The 22,183-nt window shown below is 48.9% G+C and overlaps 1 protein-coding gene across 1 annotated transcript in view; it reads left to right on the forward strand.

Annotated features, from left to right (window-relative positions):
• The first annotated feature begins 1,884 nt into the window (after positions 1 to 1,884).
• The window catches only part of SH3RF1 (SH3 domain containing ring finger 1), a 187,524-nt gene continuing 167,225 nt past the window's right edge, over positions 1,885 to 22,183 (forward strand). The window contains exons 1-2 of the mRNA XM_029076818.2: positions 1,885 to 2,041; positions 4,840 to 5,332. Coding sequence (XP_028932651.1) covers positions 4,940 to 5,332 — 393 coding nt within the window. The 5' untranslated portion in view covers positions 1,885 to 2,041; positions 4,840 to 4,939. The remainder of the gene's footprint in view (positions 2,042 to 4,839; positions 5,333 to 22,183) is intronic.

Below are 22,183 nucleotides of genomic sequence, written 5' to 3' on the forward strand. Positions count from 1 at the left end.
TGTGTCTGTGACTGCGTGTGTGTATGTCTGTGTGAGTCCAAGCGCTCCGTCCAGTCCTCTGCACGTAGTAAGTGCTCAGCAAATACTATTGATTGAATGAATGAGAGAGGGTGTGTGTCTGTGCGAGTGTGTGTGTGTGTCTGTGAGTCCAAGAGCTCAGTCCAGTGCTCTGCACTTAGTAAGGTCTCAGCAAATACTATTGATTGAATGAATGAGAGAGTGTTTGTCTGTGAGTGTGTGTGTCTGTGAGTCCAAGAGCTCAGTCCAGTGCTCTGCACATAGTAAGGTCTCAGCAAATACTATTGATTTAATGAATGAGAGAGTTTTTGTCTGTGAGAGTGTGTGTCTGTGAGTCCAAGCGCTCAGTCCAGTGCTCTGCACTTAGTAAGGTCTCAGCAAGTTCTATTGATTGAATGAATGAGAGAGTGTCTGTGAGAGTGTGTGTGTCTGTGAGAGTGTGCGTCTGTGAGAGTGTGTGTCTGTGAGTGTGTGTGTGTGTCTGTGTGAGTCCAAGCGCTCCGTCCAGTCCTCTGCACGTAGTAAGTGCTCAGCAAATACTATTGCTTGAATGAATGAGAGAGGGTGTGTGTCTGTGAGAGTGTGTGTGTGTGTCTGTGAGTCCAAGCGCTCAGTCCAGTGCTCTGCACTTAGTAAGGTCTCCGCAAATACTATTGATTGAATGAATGAGAGAGTGTTTGTCTGTGAGAGTGTGTGTCTGTCAGTCCAAGAGCTCAGTCTAGTGCTCTGCACATAGTAAGGTCTCAGCAAATACTACTGATTGAATGAATGAGAGAGTGTTTGTCTGTGAGAGTGTGTGTCTGTGAGTCCAAGAGCTCAGTCCAGTGCTCTGCACTTAGTAAGGTCTCAGCAAGTTCTATTGATTGAATGAATGAGAGAGTGTCTGTGAGGGTGTGTGTGTCTGTGAGAGTGTGTGTCTGTGAGAGTGTGTGTCTGTGAGTGTGTGTGTGTGTCTGTGTGAGTCCAAGCGCTCCGTCCAGTCCTCTGCACGTAGTAAGTGCTCAGCAAATACTATTGCTTGAATGAATGAGAGAGGGTGTGTGTCTGTGAGAGTGTGTGTGTGTGTCTGTGAGTCCAAGCGCTCAGTCCAGTGCTCTGCACATAGTAAGGTCTCAGCAAGTCCTATTGATTGAATGAATGAGAGAGTTTTTGTCTGCAAGAGTGTGTGTCTGTGAGTCCAAGAGCTCAGTCCAGTCCTCTGCTCATAGTAAGGTCTCAGCAAATACTATTGATTGAATGAGAGAGTTTGTGTGTGTGTGTGTGTGTGTCTGTGAGTCCAAGCGCTCAGCCCAGTGCTCTGCACATAGTAAGGTCTCAGCAAATACTATTGATTGAATGAATGAGAGTGTTTGTCTGAGAGGGTGTGTCTGTGAGGGCGTGTGTGTAAGTCCGTGTGAGTCCAAGCGCTCCGTCCAGTCCTCTGCACGTAGTAAGTGCTCAGCAAATCCCATTGATTGAATGAATGAGAGAGGGTGTGTGTCTGTGAGAGGGTGTGTGTGTGTGTGTGTGTGTGTGTGTGTGTCTGGGACTGTGTGTGTGTGTGTGTGTGCCGGTGGTGGGGGGCGGTAGAGAGGAGTGGGCGGAGAGAGGACACACACAGACGTACACACTCACACAGACACAGGCCCAGACCCACACAGAGCGGCAGAGAGGACACAGACAGAGGACGGAGGGAGGGAGGGCGCGCAGGCACACACACAGACGACAGACGGAGGGAAGGAAGGAGGGAAGGAAGGAAGGAGGAAAGGAAGGAAGGAAGGAGGAAAGGAAGGAAGGAGGAAAGGAAGGAAGGAAGGAGGGAGGGAGGGAGGGAGGGCGAGCGAGGCGCAGCTCCTGCTGCCGCTGCTGCTGTTGCTGCCGCTCCCGCTCCCGCTCCCGCTGCGGGCGGCAGAGCAAAAGGCGGGGATCGGGCAGCAGGGCCCGCACCAAACCCGCCCCCGCCCCCGCCCCTCCACTGCCGGACGAGGACCAGCAGCAGCAGCAGCAGCAGCAGGAGGAGGAGGAGGCGATGATGATGATGAAGGTGAGTGTCGGCGGGCCTCGGGCCGGTCCCGGTCCCGGTCCCGGTCCGTCCTTCCCCTTCCCTGCCCCGGCCTGTGCCCGGCCCGGGCGGGACCTGCCTGTCGCCGCTGCCTTCGTGCAGTCGTCTTTCCGGAGCGCTCACTACGCACTGAGCGCTGGGGGTGGACGCCACGGCCTCCCTCCCCCTCTGTCGGGCCGTGCCCTCTGTCCCCTCCCCTCGCCCGCTGCCCCTCCGGACTCTCGGCGACGTTTCCGGGGGGACCCCCTGCACCCTTCCCCCCCGGAGCCTCAGTCTCCCCAACTTTCCAGCCGCGGATGGGGTAGGAGGGCGAGTTTCCGAGCCGCCGGGCTCCCCCCTCCCTCCCTCCTCCATCTGTCCGGCCTTCTGTCCGTCCCTGTGTCCGTGGGGCTCCCTGCGGGGATGCAGGGGCCTCTGGCCCTGGCCCTCCGTCCGTCGTGTCACTGCCTAGGCCGCTGTCCCTCTCTGTGTTTGTCACCGTCTGTGGGTCTCTCTGCGTGGCCGTTTCTACATGTGTCTGGGTGTCCGTCTGGGACCGCCTCTGCGTGTCTGCCTCTGCATGTGTCTGTGTTTGCCTGTGCATGTGTGTGTGTGTGTGTGGGGGACTGCCTCTGCATGTGTCTGACTGCCTCTGCATGTGCATGTGGGACTGCCTGTACATGTGCGTGGGACTGCCTGTGCATGTGCGAGTGACTGCCTCTGCATGTCTGACTGCCTCTGCATGTGTCTGAGATGATTGCCTTGCGTGTGTGTGTGGGGGGGACTGCCTCTGCGTGTGTGTGATTGCCTCTGCGTGTGTGTGTGTGTGGGGGGGGGGGGGACTGCCTCTGCATGTGTATGTGGGACTGCCTGTACATGTGCGTGGGACTGCCTGTGTATGTGTATGTGCGTGGGACTGCCTGTGCATGTGCATTTGCGTGGGACTGCCTGTGCCTGTGTGTGACTGTGCATGTGCGTGTGACTGCCTGTGCATGTGCCTGTGTGTGACTGTATGTGCCTGTGTGTGACTGTGCATGTGCGTGTGACTGCCTGTACATGTGCCTGTCTGTGACTGTCTGTGCATGTGACTGCCTGTACATATGCATGTGGCTGTCTGTGACTGCCTGTGTGTATGTGTGACTGTGCATGTGGCTGTCTGTGACTGCCAGTGTGTATGTGTGACTGTGCATGTGGCTGTCTGTGACCGCCTCTGTGTGTGTGTATATATGTGTGTGACTGCCTATGCATGTCTGTATGTGTGTGTGATTGCCGGTGCATGTTGCTGTCTGTGACCGTGTGTGTGTGTGTGTGAGACTGCCTGTGCATGTCTGTCTGTGACTGCCTGAGCATGTGTGTGACTGCCTATGGATGTCTGTATGAGTGTGATTACCTGTGCACGTGTCTCTGCGTGACTGTTAATGCATGTGACTGTGCATTTGTCTGCCTGTGCATATGCGTGTGTGCCTGTGCCTTTGCATGTGCGTGTGTGTGTGCCTGTGCTTGTGCCTGTGTGTGCATGCAGGGGAAACGTCTGTTCTGCAGAAGGGCCGCAGCTCTCTTCACTCCTGTCCGGGAGAATTTGAAAAAGAACAGGGTTGGGGGGGTCTTGAGGATCGTTTTTTTCTCTCTCCGTCAATTACAGCTGTCAAGACTTTCCCCGAAATCTTTCCCCTCACTTTTCCATGGGCATCTGTCTTCCCTTCCTTCCCTCCCTTCCTCCCTCCCTCCCAGCCTTCCGCCATCGACCTTGTAGAAACACTGCTTTCTTTCCCCCCCTCTGAATGACCACATTTCCTATCTTACGAACCGTTTTAGGCAAACAGATCCAGGGTCTGTTTCATTTTGGTTTATGTTCTTGAGGGAGTGTTTGAATGAAATTGGGACAGTCAGTTTTCAGAGATCGGTTTCAGAGCCCGTAAATCACTGCACGCTCTGAAAGGGAGAAATCCGCCTTTCTAGTTTCAGAAACTTTTTATCTAGGGTTTTTTTTTTTCTTTTAAAATGCTTTCCGGTGAAACGTCGGCCCGCGTGGTCTGTAACGGCCTGTTTTTCAGATCTATGAAAAATGTGTCTATAATACGGTACTGGAATCATTGATCCAACTAGAGGCTTAAGCACCCAAGGAGTTTGAAAAATGGAGCCCAGCATTGGTTAAAATTGGAATATCGAGTGTAGAAAACTTCCCCCGTTGCTTCAGCTCGTCTTTCCGCGTGAGCTGAGAACTTTAGAGCATCTAGTAGCGTTATCGTGGTTGTGGAAATTGTGTCCTTTGTAGCCTTTCGTCAGTTGTTCGCTGCAGAAATTCTCTTAATAGCTGTTACAAAACACTGAATTTCAAAATGCCTTCAGGGATTATTTTGAGTTATGGGGAACTATTTTCCTTTCTTGTTCACGGTTGGTCTTAGGAACGGTATTTTCCAAAGCCAACTCAAAATGGGCCGAGGAAGCGCAGGGCCGTGTGGATGGAGGTAGCAGCCGCGGTAGTCGAAATGGGATCTGTTGAGGTTCCCTGGGGAGCCGTGCCCTGCCTTAAGAGCTGGGGAAACTACAGCAGAGGCATGGGACGGCCTCTGTCCACAAGGAGGTTACGCTCTGTCCGGGAAGAGAGACGTAAAAATGTTTAGCAGTTGGGGAATAGGAATAAATCACCGAATGCTCCATTTAAATCCGTTTATGAACGCCCCCGAGGAAGGAAGAGTAAACTAAATGTCAGAGTGCTTGGCTCCTGACCTCTACCACCCTTACGGATGTCTCGATATTTTTTTCTTTCCTCTTTCTTTCTTCCCCTCAAATGACTACAGAGCAGAGTCTGAAAAGGCATGGATGTTACATGAATCACTGGAAAGGCTGCAGACGACTATGAATTCGGCAGAAGCTTTCTGCTCGGCCAACTAGATAAAGATGGATGAATCCGCCTTGTTGGATCTGCTGGAGTGTCCTGTGTGTTTAGAGCGTCTCGATGCTTCTGCAAAAGTCTTACCTTGTCAGCACACTTTTTGCAAACGCTGCCTCCTGGGCATCGTAGGTTCTCGCAATGAACTTCGGTGCCCAGAGTGCCGGACCCTGGTGGGCTGCGGAGTGGACGAGCTTCCCAGTAACATCCTCCTAGTACGGTTACTGGACGGGATCAAGCAGCGGCCTCGGAAGTCTGGCACCGGTGGTGGCGGCGGGACTAATTGCACCAGCGCGTTGAGAGTCCAGAGCGGCCCGGTGGCTAACTGTAGCGCTAAAGAACCTCAGATCTCTCAAGGTGGACCGCAGCAGAGAGTGCAAGCCCGGAGTCCCCCGGTCAGGGTAAGGAGTCAGCGAAGCCAAAGGGAGGAAAAAACTCTATCGCGTGCTCTGTTTTTTAATATGGCGGAGGATGATGCGTGTTCCTCCTTTTGGTAAAAAAAAAAAAATTATTTGTTAATATATTTGTTAAAAATATTTGTTAGTATTTGTTAAGTGCTCACTACGTGCCAGGCTCCGGAACAGATGCAGGCCGATCAGGTCGGACACCGTCCGTGTCTCACATGGGGCTCCCGGTCTTAATCCCCAGTCAGTCAGTCACTTGTATAGAAAAGCAGTGTGGGTCAATGGAAAGAGTCCGGGCTTGGGAGTCAGAGGTCATGGGTTCGAATTCCCTCTCTGCCACTTGTCATCTGTGTGACTCTGGACAAGTCACTTCACTTCTCTGGGCCTCAGTGACCTCATCTGGAAAATGGGGATGAAGACTGTGAGCCTCACGTGGGACAACCTGATTACCCTGTATCTCCCTCAGCGCTTAGAACAGAGCTCTGCACATAGTATGCGCTTAACAAATACCAACATTATTATTATTGTATGTGAGGGCTTACTGTGGGCAGAACACTGTACTGAGTACTTGGGAGAGACGCCGTAACATTGCCTGCCCACAACGAGCTGACAGTCGAGAGGGAGAGAGAGGTATGTGTGAGGCACAGGGCAATCAAGCGATTTGCCCTTTGCCACGCGGCAGGCTGGTGGCGGGATTAGAACCCAGGTCCCTCTGACTCCCAGGCCCGCGCTCTATCCCCTGGGCCGCGCTGCTTCTCTTTGAAGACGCTCCTTCTGCGGAGTCCAAGCCAAGCTCCTCGCTAAAACCAAATTTGGGGGAAACAGCTGTTGTCACATCGTTTGAATCGCTTACCACACGGCAGCCTTGGGTAACAGCATGGCGGTGTGCTTTCGGGAGTTTGCTCTCTTGAATGTTTGCCGCCCTGAATAGGACCTCGACCAAGCTTCTGGCGGGAGTGTTGGTTTTATGAAGGCCTATCACTACGTTAGTGGGTTGGAGGAGTTCTTAACCTACCGTAGTCAGAGGTAGCGTTTTCGTTGCCATAGTGCCCAAGTGTCATCCTGGGCAGTGGAAAGACAGTAGAGTGAGAACTGAGTGATTATGATTTTCACCACCTGTCTCGTGCAAAAAGGACTTGGGCCCTTTGGGTATGAGGTTGTGATCCATTGTAAAATGAAATTAATATTTGACCATTTTCTAGTACTTAAGAAGGGTATCTGAGTGTTCCTTTTAAATAAAGTATTTAGTTCGATGAAGGAAGAAGGTAAATTATAGATTTACCCTATAAATTCTAAATTGTGACTCTGGTAGGAACCCAGAAATAATACGTCAGCTGTGTGACTTTGGGTAAGTCACTTCACTTCTCTCTGCCTCAGTTACCTCATCTGTTAAATGGGGATTAAGACTGTGAGCCCCACGTGGGACAACCTGATCACCTTGTATCCTCCCCAGCACTTAGAACAGTGCTTTGCACGTAGTAAGCACTTAAGAAATGCCATTATTATTACGTATGTACGTGTATGTACGCACGCACACAAACACACATCCCTACACAATCAGTCAATGGTACTTATTAAGTGCTTACTATGTGCAGAGCAAGCAGCATGGCTCAGTGGAAAGAGCACGGGCTTGGGAGTCAGAGGTCATGGGTTCGAACTGTATCTACCCCAGCGCTTAGAACAGTGCTCTGGACAAAGTAAGCACTTAACAAATACCAACATTATTATTATTAAGCCCTTGGGAGAGTACAGTACAACAAGATTAGCAGACAGGTTCCCTGCCCATAATGAGCTTACTGCCTAGAGTACACACCCACACATTCACACTCACACACTTGCTTGTGCAGAACTGAGAAAATTATTTGAGAGGGTCAGAAAGCCAACATGACTTTGGTGATGGGAAAATAAGCTGTTTAAAAGTCAGACAACAATGGCACAGAACCATTTAAAAAAAAATGTTAACCATGATGTGAATTTTTTTTTTTCTTCAATAAGTGTTTCACTCAAAACTGATTTACTTGTAATCTGTTTAGACTTTCCACAGGAACTGTTCATCGTGATGGCATTAGCTAATAAGAAATTCACATGCTTGCTATATCAAGCAGCTGTTCTGACAGCAACATAGACACAATGTGGCTGGTTGATAAATGCTTCCTTTCCGCCGCCTCCTCCGCAGAGTTCATCTTTTTTTTAAAAAAAATCTCCCTATATTTAGAAAACTGTTCCTTCTCAAACTATCACTAGCAAGTTGTTCTCCTGCTCACTTGGTTGTCTAGGTCCTTTAATTATTTTCTTGAGACCCATCAATCAGTCAGTGGTATTTATTGAGCGCTTACTATGTGCGGAGCACTGTAGGTACTGAGCGCTTGGTAGAGGACGGTACCATAGAACTAGCGGACACATTCCCTGCCCATAATAAACTTACAATCTAGAGGGGGAGTTGTCTTCGGTGTGATGAGTTCGGGTATTTTCCATTTCAGTATTTGGAAGCCACATGGTGGTGGTACTCAGAGCTGTAGACTCGCTTCTGGTTCTTGTCATCCGTTCAATTTTTACATCCTTAAAAATGCATTTTACCCTTCTTTTAACCTCAGAGGCAGTAATCAGTGTGATCAGAATGGAGACACCTTTCCTAGGTGTGCATTTAATGACAGGATAAGCCCCCTTCCGTAGGAAGGGGGTGTTTCACAGGTAATGGGACTGGTAGAAGGGTTGCCCTTGGCGCTGAATGGAAAGTGCATTAGTTGATCACACTTTGCCTCCCCTCTTCGGGAGGAATGTACTGAATGCGGACAACCGGTCAAAGAATTCAAGTTTTCCACGATCTGGGTAGATCTCCTGCAAGTTTAGATTTTTTTCTTTGAAACAGAGAAACCGACCACCTAAACCGTGCCTTTTGCTTGTGACCTTGGACAAGTCCCTTAACTTCTCTGTGCCTCAGTTACTTCATCTGTTAAATGGGGACTGAGACTGTGAGCCCCATATGGGACAGGGACTGTGTCCAAACTGATGACCTTGTATCTCCCCCAGCGCTTAGAACAGTGCCTGACACATAGTAAGGAGGCACTTAACAAATGCCATCATTGTTATTATTATTATTATTGACTCCTGTTTACCCGGGCCGGCATCTCCCCAACTTGAGGTACCACCTGATGACAAATATTTTTGAGGCTGTGCCTTATTTTTCGTGATTCTTCAGGGCTGTGTTGCCTTTTGGTTTTATGTTTAGAATTATTTTGAGGTCTCTTACAATGGAGAAAAATTCCTTATCTGGAGATTTAACTGAGCAGAGAAGCAGCGTGGCCTGGTGGACAGAGCACGGGCCCGGGAGTCAGAGGGCGTGGGTTCTGATCCCAGCTCTGCCCCATATCTGCTGGGTGACCTTGGGCAAGTCACTTCACTTCTCTGTGCCTCAGTGACCTCAGCTGTAAAATGGGGATTGAGATTGTGAGCCCCATGTGGGACAAGGACAGTGTCCAACCTGATTACCTTATATAATAGAGTATTTGTTAACTGCTTACTATGTGCCAAGCACTGTTCTAAGCGCTTGGCACTGTTTTATCTACCCCAGAGCTAGAACAGTGCTTGTCACCTAGTTAGGCACGGAGCAAAAGCCACAGTTAATAGTATTTATCTTGATAATGTTGTCTTGTTTTTGTTTTGTTCTGTTTTGCTCTGCCGTCTGTCTCCCCCGATTAGACTGTGAGCCTGTCATTGGGCAGGGATTGTCTCTATCTGTTGCCAAATTGTACATTCCAAGCGCCTAGTACAGTGCTCTGCACATAGTAAGCGCTCAGTAAATACTATTGAATGAATGAATGGTCGTAGTAGTCGTAACAGTAGCAGTGGATGGCCCAGAAGAAAACTCTGCTGTTCCGTTGAAGAGATCCTCACTCCTTGTCCTTTTGAGTTGTGTTAAACCTCCTTTCCTCCACGACTAAAGTCAGATCTTTTTAACTGAGAATGTCTCTTACTTTCAAGTCTGGCAAGCATTAAACAGCCCATGGACTATGTATTTTGCAAGTGTGTGAGTCTCTAGAAGAGAAGACTTTTACATGAGAGAAAGTCAGGATGCAGTAATCTGTGATGGGCTTTTATTTTCTGCCTTCTTTTGAGAGAGCGGGCCAAAGAGATGAAAATTCTCTCCACTTAGATTGTTTTAAAATGAATCTGTTGTGCGGCAGTCATGGCTCTACGTGTTTTGCAGCGCCGAAAGTGATAACGTCTGGAATGTTGCTTCAATTTATTAGTTGTGTTCCTCTATGTACCATTAGAATTATGACCATGTGGCTTCCTCATGCAGTCAGTTGAGGCGGAATGAATATTATCAGCAGATTTGAACATTTCCAGCCTGCTGCTGCACACATCTTGTTTCCAGAATTTGAGCATTGCCTTTATGATATAAAAGAGGAAATGAAAGGGGGAGGGGGCCAGGAGGTGAGTTGGAGGCAGCATGGGGGCTATTCATTGCTTGCCTCAGGCTGAGGATTCTCATTGACTTGGTTTTTGAGCCAAGCCCAGGCAGCGAAATGGGCCCTGGGGAAAAGGTGACCTTTGAACATCCTCTCAGTCTCAGCGTGCCCTGAGAACCAGTAAAAAGATCTCTACCATATTTTTGTGCTTATTCAACCTGGCAGAAGTGCTTACCAAGAGCCTGGAGAATTCATATTGAGCACATTTCAGTCTTCCTGATGTTGGTTGCTACTGGTCCCCACTCATCCCACAGTTTTCCTGATCTCCAGGGCCCAGGCCTCTGATTCCTAACCTCCCTCTCTCTTTCTCTCCACCCCCACTCAGCCCTTCCTTTTTGACTCCACCACCATCAAACTGCCCATTGTGCCTACTCCCCCCCCCCATCAGTCGATGGTATTTATTGAGTGCTTACTATGTGCAGAGCACTGGACTGAGCTCTTGGGAGACTAGAGTAAGACAGAGATGGTTCTCTTTGGGGACCAAGGCGTTAGGGCCTGGACTGATCCAGCCACCTCTGCAGCTGCTGTCCCTGCTATTGGCTTCAGATCTTGGTAGGATCGCACCGGTAAACCCTTCCAAACCCCCTGGTTTCCACTTTGGGGCACGTTTTTTAGTGGGGTTTTTTTTTTGGTGGAAATCAAAGTTAGAAACATTTAGGGTTATCTCAACATGAAAATATGCCAAGTATCCGTCAATCAATCGTATTTATTCAGCGTTTACTGTGTGCAGAGCACTATACTAAGTGCTTGGGAGACTAGAATATAACATAGTTGGTATTCATTCATTCACTCATTCATTCATTCAATAGTATTTATTGAGCGCTTACTATGTGCAGAGCACTGCACTAAGTGCTTAGAATGTACAACTCGGCAACAGAGACAATCCCTGCCCATTGACGGGCTTACAGTCTAATCGGGGGAGACAGACGGACAAAAACAATGGCAATAAATGGAATCAAGGGGATGTTCATCTCATTAACAAAAATAATAGGGTAATAAAAATATATACAAATGAGCAGATGAGCACAGTGCTGAGGGGAGGGGAAGGGAGAGGGGGAGGAGCAGAGGGAAAGGGGGGGAAAAGGGGGCTTAGCTGAAGGGAGGTGGGGGGTCAGAGAGGCAGCAGAGGGAGCAGAGGGAAAAGGGGAAGCTCAATCTGGGAAGGCCTCTTGGAGGAGGTGAACTCTCAGTAGGACTTTGAAGACGGGAAGAGAATTGTTCCCTGGCCTCAGTGAGCTTACAGTCATGAGGGACTCTTGGGTGACTAGAGGACAGTTGCAGCATGGCCTGATGGAAAGAACACAGGACTGGTAGTCAGATGTTCCTTTCGTCGGTTTTTTTGGTGTTATTTAAGAGCGTACTATGTGTTGTGCACTCTGCCGAGCACCAAAGTAGATCCGATGCAATTAGATCAGACAGTGTCTCTGCTCCACATGAGGCTCACAGTCTGAGGCGATGGGAGCATAGCTATTTTGTCCCCCCTTACAGATGAGGAAACTGAAGCACAGAAAAGTTAATCAATCAGTGGTCATGACTGAGCGCTTGCTATGTGCCGAGCACTATACTAAATGCTTGGAAGAGTACAATTCAAGAGAATCAGCAGACGTTCTTATGCAAGGTCACCCAGCAGGCCGGTGGTGGAGCTGGGGTAAGGACCCAGGTTCTCTGACTCCCAGGCCTGTGCACTTTTCACTAAACACTGCTGCTTCTCTTGAGTTTTTAATCCCAGCTCAGCCACTTACCTGCTGTTTAACCTTGGCTGAGTAACAATTTTTCTGTGTCAATCCATCAATCAATGGTATTTATTGAGCACTTACTGCGTGCAGAGCATCACACTAAGCAACTGGGAGGGTACAGTACAACAGAATTGGCAGACACGTTCCTTGCCCACTACGAGCTTACGGCACAGAGTCTCAGTTACCTGTAAAATGAGAATTTAATACCTGTTCTTCCTCCTCGTTAGACCGTCCACCCTGAGTGGGATAAGTACTGTGTCTGATCTGATTGTGTGGCTTCTACGTTGGAGCTGAGCACAGTGCATAGCGTATACTTATTATTTAAAAATGCCACCGTAATAATATTATTATTACTGTTATTATTATCTACGACATTTGTTTATGTGAGGGTCTGGATGAGCCTGGTCTTGGGCTCATCTCCTTCAGTCTTGGTGGTGATGGAGGGAGGGCAGGGTAGAGGTGAGGAAATCCGAGAGGGTAGAGGAGAAGGATAGGATGGCAGCCTCCGAGAGGCCATTGGCTCTAATGCATTTTGTACTACTACCCTCTTCTGAGAGGTGTGTGTTTTATCTCTAATTCTCTTTACGTGCTGACAGTGGTTGTGTTACAGCGACAGCCGCTGAAGGTGGGGTCAAACTACGTTACTTCTGTAGGAAAGAAGGAAGAGAAGCAGCATGGCCTAATAGAAGCTGCAAGGCCTCTAGTGGAAAGAGTTCGGACCTGGGAATCAGAGGACCTGCTCACTCCTCCTGGCTCTGCCAAATGTATGCTGTGTGACATTGGGCAACTCACTTAACTTCTCTGGGCCTCAGTTCTCCAGTTCTCCCTCCTGCTTAGACTGGGAGTCCCATGCGGGACAGGGACGGTGTCCAACCTAATTAACTTGTATCTTCCCCAGTGCTTAGACCAATATTTGACACATATTAAGCACTTGATAAACACCATAAAAAAGGACATAGAACTGGTGCTCAGAATATTTAGCCATTCTGGTGTATTCCTGAGACGGTTTCATTGATGATGATGATGATGGTATTTGTTAAGCGCTTACTATTTGCCAAGCGCTATTCTAAGTGCTGTGGGAGATGCAAGGTTATTAGGTTGTCCCGGGTGGGGCTCACACTCTTAATCCCTGTTTTACAGATGAGGTAACTGAGGCACAAAGAAGTGAAGTGACTTGCCCACTGTCACCCAGCTGACAAGTGGCAGTGCCGGGGTTAGAAGCCATGACCTCTGATTCCCAAGCTTGGGCTCTAACAGCACTTTGCATATGTCCTAGAAGGTAGCTTGCAGCGCAGTGTGGCCTAATGGAAAAAATAAAATGGGGTTGGGAGTGAGGAGACCTGGGTTCTCAACCAAGCTCCCCTACTGGGCTGCTGGGTGTGACCTTAGATAAGTCATTTAACTCCTCTGTGCCTCAGTTTCCTCCTCTTGAAATATAGGGATAATACCCATTTCACCTTCTGCCTCAAAAAGGATATTATGAAGATAAAATGTGATCATTTGTGTGAAAGCACTTTGGCATAAGAGCACTATACAATTAGAAGATGTCATCATTATCATCATCATCTTAGGGGATGGGTCCATTTCTGACCCAGAGGTGTTAAGGGACCAACCTGAAGTTGGTTGTGTCACTTTCCTGTTCACCCATCTCGAAGAATCAAGAAGTGTTATTGTGAAACTGGCACCCAGGTTTGGTTTGTTAAAGCCTGATGGATCAGTCTTCCTGATGAAGAACCTGAGGCTCATCCATCTCTGTTTGCACCTCAGCTCCAACATATTTAGGTAGAAGGCCAAAAAAGCTCATTTTTTCACACTGGCTGTTGGGCACAGCTTAAAGGATGGCTTGCAAGAGGCAACGGAGGAGGTGGAAAGTGATTCAAAACAGAAGAGAGAGGGGGGAAAAATATTGTAGTCCTTCCTAATATTTTAAGATAATTGATCTCTCGGGTACCTGGTACCAAAAGGCGGTATGGGCTTTGGGAAAAAAACACCGACTTGGAAATCAGGAGACCTGAGTGCTAGCCCTGGATCTGTTTTTGACTAAGCCTGACCTTGGGTTAAATCACTTTTAATCTTTCTGTACCTCAGTGTGCGAGGATGTGGAGATACTATCTCTGAAAGCACTTTGAATTCCTGGGGGAGTAATCCCATATACATTCATGGCGGTTTGGTATTATTACGGTGATATTTACAGCACAATTACACATACTGAAAGATAGCAAGTCCCTGACAAGGCATGATGGAAATTGCCCGACTTTTAGTTCTGGATTTTAGAATCTGGAAAATGAATATCTGTCTACCCTTTAATTGTTTTGTTTTCAATGTGCCCTCAAAAGCAAGAGAAAGAAAGGGCCCCTCTCCTCCTCTGCTCTGACTCTGCCTTGAGCTCTCTGCTCTTCTCACTTTCTGCTCTTCTAATGAGACCCAGTTAGTCAGTCAGTTTGGAGCACTTACCTGGTGCAGAGCACCATATTAAGCACTTGGGAGAGAAATGCAACAGACTTGGTAGTCACGTTCCCTGCCCAGGAGGAGCTGACAGTCTACATGGGGAGACAGATATTAAAATAAATTGTAGGTGTGTATGTAAATGCTATGGGGCTGAAGGTAGCGCTTAGAACGGTGCTTGGCACATAGTAAGCGCTTAACAAATACCGTCATTATTATTATATCAAGTGCTTAAAGGGTACAGATCCATGTGCAGAGGTGACACTGAAGGGAGGGGGAAATGAGGGCTTAGTTGGGGAAGGCTACTTGGAGATGTGATTTTAGAAAGGCTTTGAAGGTGGGGTGAGGGGTGGGCTGTCATTCATTCAGCAGTATTTATTGAGTGCTTACTATGTGCAGAGCACTTTACTGAGCGCTTGGGAGAGTACAGTAGCACAGTAAACAGACACATTCCCTGCCCACAATGAGCTTACAGTCTAGAGGAGGGAGACAAACATCACTGCAAATAAATAACTGACAGATATGTACATAAGTGCTGTGCGACTGGGAGGGGGGAATAACCAAGGGAGTGAGTCAGGGCGATGCAGAAGGGAGTGGGAGAAGAGGTAAGGAGGGGCTTAGCCTGGGAAGGCCTCTTGGAGGAGATGTCCTATTTAGAGGGGGAGGGAATCCCAAGCCAGAAGTCGGATGTGGCCCAGGAGTTGGTGGCAAGATAGCTGAGATGGAGGTTCAGTGAGAACATGGTGTCTGAACTTGGACCATCATCAACTTCCTCTTAAACCCTCACCTCTTCCCAACTTCTCCAAAGGTGGGGATCGTAGTTCAGGGATCTTGAAGGTTGAGCAGCTCCACCATCCAGTTACCTACAACACCCAATATCCTATTGTGTTTGGTTCATTGTGTGGCCACCTTTGACCCCGGTGACCTGGTGGCCTCCCCCGGGCTACTGCTTCAGGCCAGGCGATTCTTCCAGGATGGAAGAGAGATCGAGGATTCTTCAGGAAAGGAGAGAACTAGCGCAGCCGAGCAGCCTGTCACCCCCAATTCAGTCAGGAAGATTGGGGGTTGCCGCTGGCACTGCGATAATCCCGTCACCTGCCTCAAGGGAAGAGGTGGAGGCAGGATGAAAAACACTTGAATGAGTAATAATAATAATTGTAGTTTTTTTGAGCTCTTACTCTGTGCCAAGCACTGCAATAATAATAATAATGTTGGTATTTGTTAAGCGCTTACTATGTGCAGAGCACTGTTCTAAGCACTGGGGGAGATACAGGGTAATCAGGTGGTCCCACGTGAGACTCACAGTTGATCCCCATTTTACAGATGAGGTAACTGAGGCACAGAGAAGTTAAATGACTTGCCCACAGTCACAGCTGACAAGTGGCAGAGCCGGGATTCGAACTTATGTCCTCTGACTCTTTCCACTGAGCCACGCTGTTCTCTAAGTACTAAGCGCTGGGGTAAATACAAGATAATCAGGTCCCACATGGGGTTTACAGCCTAAGTAAGAGGGAGAACAGGTATTGAATCCCCATTCCGCAGATGAGGAAACCGAGGCACAGAGAAGTGAAGTGACTTGCCCAAGCCCACACAGTAGACAAGTGGCAGAACAGATCATCTGGCTCCCAGGCACGTGCTCTTTTCACTAGACTTTGCTGCTTCTCTTCTCTCACCCTTCCCTTGACCTACCATCCCCCACTTTGGGGAAGTTTGGAAGGGGTGAGGGCTTGAGAAGAAATTGATGATGATATAAGTTTGAGCAGGGTTTCATTTAAGGGAGTGGTGAAACCCCCATGTGAAAAAGTCCTAGAGATGGTAGGGAATAGAGGACTGGAAATACAATGGCAAGGTAAGGTTGACTATACACCTGATTGTTAGGTATCATGCACTCTCTGTGGTCTAGAGGAAGAGAAGCAGTGTGGCTTAGTGGAAAGAACTTGGGCTTGGGAGTCAGAGGATGTGGGTTCTAATCCCGCTTCTGCCACTTGTCTGCTGTTTGGCCTCTGGCAAGTCACTTAACTTCTCTGTGCCTCAGTTACCTCATCTGTAAAATGGGGATTAAAAATGTGAGCCCCACGTGGGACAACATTCATTCAATAGTATTTATTGAGCGCTTACTATGTGCAGAGCACTGTACTAAGCACTTGGGATGAACAAGTCGGCAACAGATAGAGACAGTCCCTGCCGTTTGACGGGCTTACAGTCTAATCGGGGGAGATGGACAGACAAGAACAATGGCAATAAATAGAGTCGAGGGGAAGAACATCTCGTAAAAACAATGGCAACTAAATAGAATCAAGGCGATGTACAATTCATTAACAAAATAAATAGGGTAACGAAAATGTATACAGTTGAGCGGACGAGTACAGTGCTGTGGGGATGGGAAGGGAGAGGTGGAGGAGCAGAGGGAAAAGGGGAAAATGAGGCTTTAGCTGCGGAGAGGTAAAGGGGGGATGGCAGAGGGAGTAGAGGGGGACGAGGAGCTCAGTCTGGGAAGGCCTCTTGGAGGAGGTGATTTTTAAGTAGGGTTTTGAAGAGGGAAAGAGAATCGGTTTGGCGGAGGTGAGGAGGGAGGGCGTTCCAGGACCGCGGGAGGACGTGACCCAGGGGTCGACGGCGGGATAGGCGAGACCGAGGGACGGTGAGGAGGTGGGCGGCAGAGGAGCGGAGCGTGCGGGGTGGGCGGTAGAAAGAGAGAAGGGAGGAGTGGTAGGAAGGGGCAAGGTGATGAAGAGCCTTGAAGCCTAGAGTGAGGAGTTTTTGTTTGGAGCGGAGGTCGATAGGCAACCCCTGGGGTTGTTTAAGAAGGGGAGTGACATGCCCAGATCGTTTCTGCAGGAAGATGAGCCGGGCAGCGGAGTGAAGAATAGACCGGAGCGGGGCGAGAGAGGAGGAAGGGAGGTCAGAGAGAAGGCTGACACAGTAGTCTAGCCGGGATATAACGAGAGCCCGTAATAGTAAGGTAGCCGTTTGGGTGGAGAGGAAAGGGCGGATCTTGGCGATATTGTAGAGGTGAAACCGGCAGGTCTCAGTAACGGATAGGATGTGTGGGGTGAACGAGAGGGACGAGTCAAAGATGACACCGAGATCGCGGGCCTGAGAGACGGGAAGGATGGTCGTGCCATCCACGGTGATAGAGAAGTCTGGGAGAGGACCGGGTTTGGGAGGGAAGATGAGGAGCTCAGTCTTGCTCATGTTGAGTTTTAGGTGGCGGGCCGACATCCAGGTGGAGACGTCCCGGAGGCAGGAGGAGATGCGAGCCTGAAGGGAGGGGGAGAGGACGGGGGGGAGATGTAGATCTGCGTGTCATCTGCGTAGAGATGGTAGTCAAAGCCGTGAGAGCGGATGAGTTCACCGAGGGAGTGAGTGTAAATGGAGAACAGAAGAGGGCCAAGAACTGACCCTTGAGGAACTCCAACAGTTAAAGGATGGGAGGGGGAGGAGGCTCCAGCGAAGGAGACCGAGAATGATCGGCCAGAGAGGTAAGAGGAGAACCGGGAGAGGACAGAGTCCGTGAAGCCAAGGTGAGATAAGGTATGGAGGAGGAGGGGATGGTCGACAGTGTCAAAGGCAGCAGAGAGGTCAAGGAGGATCAGAATGGAGTAGGAGCCATTGGATTTGGCAAGAAGGAGGTCATGGGTGACCTTAGAGAGAGCAGTCTCGGTAGAGTGGAGGGGACGGAAGCCAGATTGGAGGGGGTCTAGGAGAGAATGGGAGTTAAGGAATTCTAGGCATCGATTGTAGACGACTCGTTCTAGGATTTTGGAAAGGAAGGGTAGTAGGGAGATAGGACAATAACTGGAGGGGGAAGTGGGGTCAAGAGCGGGTTTTTTTAGGATGGGGGAGACGGCATGTTTGAAGGCAGAGGGGAAGGAGCCCTTGGAGATTGAGTGGTTAAAAATAGAAGTTAAGGAAGGGAGGAGGGCAGGGGCGATGGTTTTAAGAAGGTGAGAGGGAATGGGGTCCGAGGCGCCGGTGGAGGGGGTGGCACTTGCGAGGAGGGAGGAGATCTCCTCTGAGGATACTGCAGGGAAGGATGGGAAAGTAGGGGAGGGGATTGGTGGGGGGGAGGGGAGAGGCAGGGGGTGACTTTGGGGAGCTCAGACCTGATCGTGTTGATTTTCGTGAAGAAATAGGTGGCCAGATCATTGGGGGTGAGAGATGGGGGAGGGGGAGGAACAGGGGGCCTAAGGAGAGAGTTAAAGGTCCGGAACAATCGGCGGGGGTGACGGGCATGGGTGTCGACGAGGGAGGAGAAGAAGCTTTGCCTGGCGGAGGAGAGGGCAGAGTTAAGGCAGGAAAGGATAAATTTGAAGTGTGTGAGGTCGGCTCGGTGCTTGGACTTTCGCCAGCAGCGCTCAGCAGCTCGAGCATAGGAGCGTAGGAGACGGACGGAGGAGATGATTAACCTGTATCTACCCCAGTACTTAGAACAGTGCTAGCACGTAGTAAGTGCTTAACAAATGCCATAATTATTATTTTTATTAATGGGGCCTGAAGCCTAATTAATGAAGCTGTAAGGGGTCGGGACGAGTGTATGGAGCAGTGAGTGCACATTAATGCAATCTTTTATCAACTAGTGACCACACAATTAACCAATCCGTGGTATTTGTTGAGTGTTTACAATGTACAGAGCACCGTTCTAAGGTCTTGGGAGAGTAGAGTACAGCAGAATCAGCAGACACATTCCCTGCCAATATGAGCTTAGAGTCTAGAAGAACCAGCACTGGTGGATATAAGGGCTTTTGCTTAGACTTCCTGATCTACCATCTTTAAAATCCAACACCTATCACTGTCCTTGTCACCTCTATCCTTCCTTGATTCCTTTCTCCCATTGGAACCCTATCTTATCTATTTGTCATCCAAGGACTGCTGATTCTTCCTCCCCCATATTTCATGGATCTCCTCCTGCTATCCATGGCCACAGCCACTGTTGCCCTACTGAAGCCCAGTGCCGTGAAACATGAATGAAAACAAAACAACTAAAATCAAGTGATCTAATGGGTTTGATGTTCCTGAATAAAGTGACTTGAATAGTAGGTAAAAATAAAGCCTCTCACATAGGTTTTCCATGATTTTTTGACAATTGGGTGATTTGGATTTCTGCAGTTTAACAATTTTGCTTTTTAGGTGATTTGACCATAGTTGTTCGGATTTGAATGGCTCATTTTCTAGCTCATCTGGATTTCAATCATGACCCAAGAACATATTCTGTTTTCCTTGGTTTGTTTCATTTGTTCTCCACACGGATCTGCTCTCTCAGGTTCAATTCATTTATCTGCGTCCTGGCTTTCCTTCCATGCATCATTCTTCTCTTCCAGCCAGGGTTGTCCCCAGCCATCTGAAACATTGAGCGTGTTTCTGTCGATCAGGGGCAATGATATTGGCGGATTGGGAGAGGTTTCCTACAGCCTGGCCTGATTACATCCTCCTGATCAGGAATCAGATAGCCACCCCTTGGTGGCCTGCTTACTACAGCAGCGTTCAGGGTTGAGCGTTGAGAGAAGGCCCAGTGAGACTATACTGCCATTTCTGGGGCACTCCCCAATGTTACTGTTCCCGCAGATTCAGTCATTCGATCAAATTTATTTAGCGCTTACTGTGTGCAGAGTACTGTCGTAAGCACTTGGTAAAGTACAATACAACAATAAACAGTGACACTCCCTGCCCACATTGAGCTCACAGTGTAGATGGGGGAGGTAGACTTCAACACAAATAAATAAAATTACAGATATATACATAAGTGTTGTGGGGCTGAGGGGAAGAGAAAAGGGAGCAAGCCAGGGCAAGAGTGGGAGATGAGGAAAAGTGGGGCTTAGTCTGGGAAGACCTCTTGGAGATGTGCCTTCAATAAGGCTTTGAAGGTGGGGAGAGGAATTGCCTGGCAGATTGGAGGAGGGAGGGAGTTCCAGGCCAGAGGCAGCACGTGGGCCAGGGGTCGGTGGCGAAACAGGTGAGACGGAGGCCCAGTGAGAAGGTTTGCACTAGAGGAGTGTGCGGACTGGGTTGTAGAAGGAGAGAAGTGAAGTGTGAGGTAGGAGGGGGCAAGATACCGCCTTCACCACCAAGCTAACCCAGCCAACTGGCCTGGGCACATGATGACTCCCCCACCTTTGGGCTAGGGTTCAACCTATTCACCCTGTCCAGAATGCTTAATAATGATAATTGTGGTATTTGTTAAGCACTTACCATTCTCTAGTCACTGTACCAAACCGTGGGGTGGATAAAAGCAAATCAAGTTGGACACAGTCCCTTTCCCCCATGGAGTTCGCAGTCTTAATTCCCATTTTACAGATGAAGTAACTGAGGCCCAGAAAAGTGAAATGACTTGCCCAAGGTCACACAGCAGACGTGCCACTTGTCAGCTGTGTGACTGTGGGCAAGTCACTTCACTTCTCTGGGCCTCAGTTACCTCATCTGGAAAATAGAGATTAAGTGTGAGTCTCGCGTGGGACAACCTGATTATCCTGTAGCTACCCCAGCACTTAGAACAGTGCTCTGCACATAGTAAGTGCTTAACAAATACCAACATTATTATTAATCCGGCTCAGACACTTCTGTGTTGTATGACCTTGGCCCATCACTTACCTTCTCTGTGCTTCAGTTATCTCATCTGTAAAATGAGATTTCGACTGTGAGCCCCATGTGGGATAGGGCCTGTGTCAAACTTGATTATCTTGTATCTACCCAGCTTAGTACAGTGCCTGGCACGTAGTGCTTAACGAATACTATTTTACCAAAAAAAATTACTTGCAAACTCTCATAGTACTTATGTCCATATCTTATAATAATAGTGTTGGTATTTGTTAAGCGCTTACTATGTGCAGAGCACTGTTCTAAGCGCTGGGGGGGAGATACAGGGTAATCAGGTTGTCCCACGTGAGGCTCACAGTCTTAATCCCCATTTTACAGATGAGGGAACTGAGCCACAGAGAAGTGAAGTGACTTGCCCACAGTCAGCTGACAAGTGGCGGAGCTGGGATTCGAACCTGTGACCTCTGACTCCCAAGCCCGTGCTCATCCCACCGAGCCACGCTGCTTCCCTAATAATGTTGGTATTTGTTAAGCGCTTACTATGTGCAGAGCACTGTTCTAAGCGCTGGTGTGTGTGTGGGGGGGTGGACAAGGTAATCAGGTTGTCCCATGTGAGGCTCACAGTCTTCATCCCTGTTTTACAGATGAGGGAACTGAGGCCCAGAGAAGTTAAGTGACTTGCCCACCGTCACACAGCTGACAAGTGGCAGACCTGGGATTTGAACCGATGACCTCTGACTCCCAGGCCCAGGTTCTTTCCACTGAGCCACGCTGCTTCTCTAATATGCTCACTATTTCTTCCTGTCTTTATTTTACTGACTGTCTCTCCCCTGGTTTGTAAGTTATTTAAGGGCAAGAATAGTGGCTCCTGATTCCTTTGAACTTTCCCAAGCAGTTAGTACAGCTCATGGTAAGCGCTCACTAAATAGGATTGAAAGAATGAATGACTGCGTACGGTAGGCATTTAATAAGTACTATCAACTGATGGAGACCATAGTGGTCATGGGCTGCCATGACATCAGGAACCCTTCCCTGGGGTTTTGGCTTTATGCAGAAAGTCGCCTCTTCCCCCTCCCGGCTCTTTCTCCCGGTTGAGGCCAAGGGTGGAGCTAGGGAGGGCTCACTTGGGACCTTTTTCTTCGCTGAGCCCAGCGTGTCAAATCTGCTTGATCTAATCTGATCCACTCCTGCTCATGTTCTTTCTCGATTTTGTGTCCCAGCCCCAATTATGTGTGCTTTGTGCTACTTGCTTGTTGTTTATTTGGGTCCGTCCCATTTCCCCCATTAGATTGGCTGCTCTACAAGACGTGTTGTTACTGCATCCAGCCCGAGGCAGAGAAGTAACGGGAGACACTTTTGGCTGACGGACAGACTAAAAAGAGAAATGTCAGCCCCCTCACCAGGCCCAAAATAATTTCCCTCCCACCCTTTTACTGCGCCTCCCCCAGCCCCCAAGTTTCTGCAGTCAGTACATGTGGCTCCAGTGCCAGCATGATGGCAGCATTTGTCTCATGAAGGGTAACGTATGGGAGGTTGCAAATAGAGCCTTTATGGGGACAGATGTGTGTCGGGGGAAAGGGAGGTGCCTTTTCAGATGGATGGTGGCCGTGGCAGGCAAGCAGTAGTTTCCTTGGATTGGGAAACAGAAATATTAGTTGTAG

This window comes from Ornithorhynchus anatinus, chromosome 12 (assembly GCF_004115215.2).
Source record: "Ornithorhynchus anatinus isolate Pmale09 chromosome 12, mOrnAna1.pri.v4, whole genome shotgun sequence".
Classification (NCBI taxonomy): Eukaryota; Metazoa; Chordata; class Mammalia; order Monotremata; family Ornithorhynchidae; genus Ornithorhynchus; species Ornithorhynchus anatinus.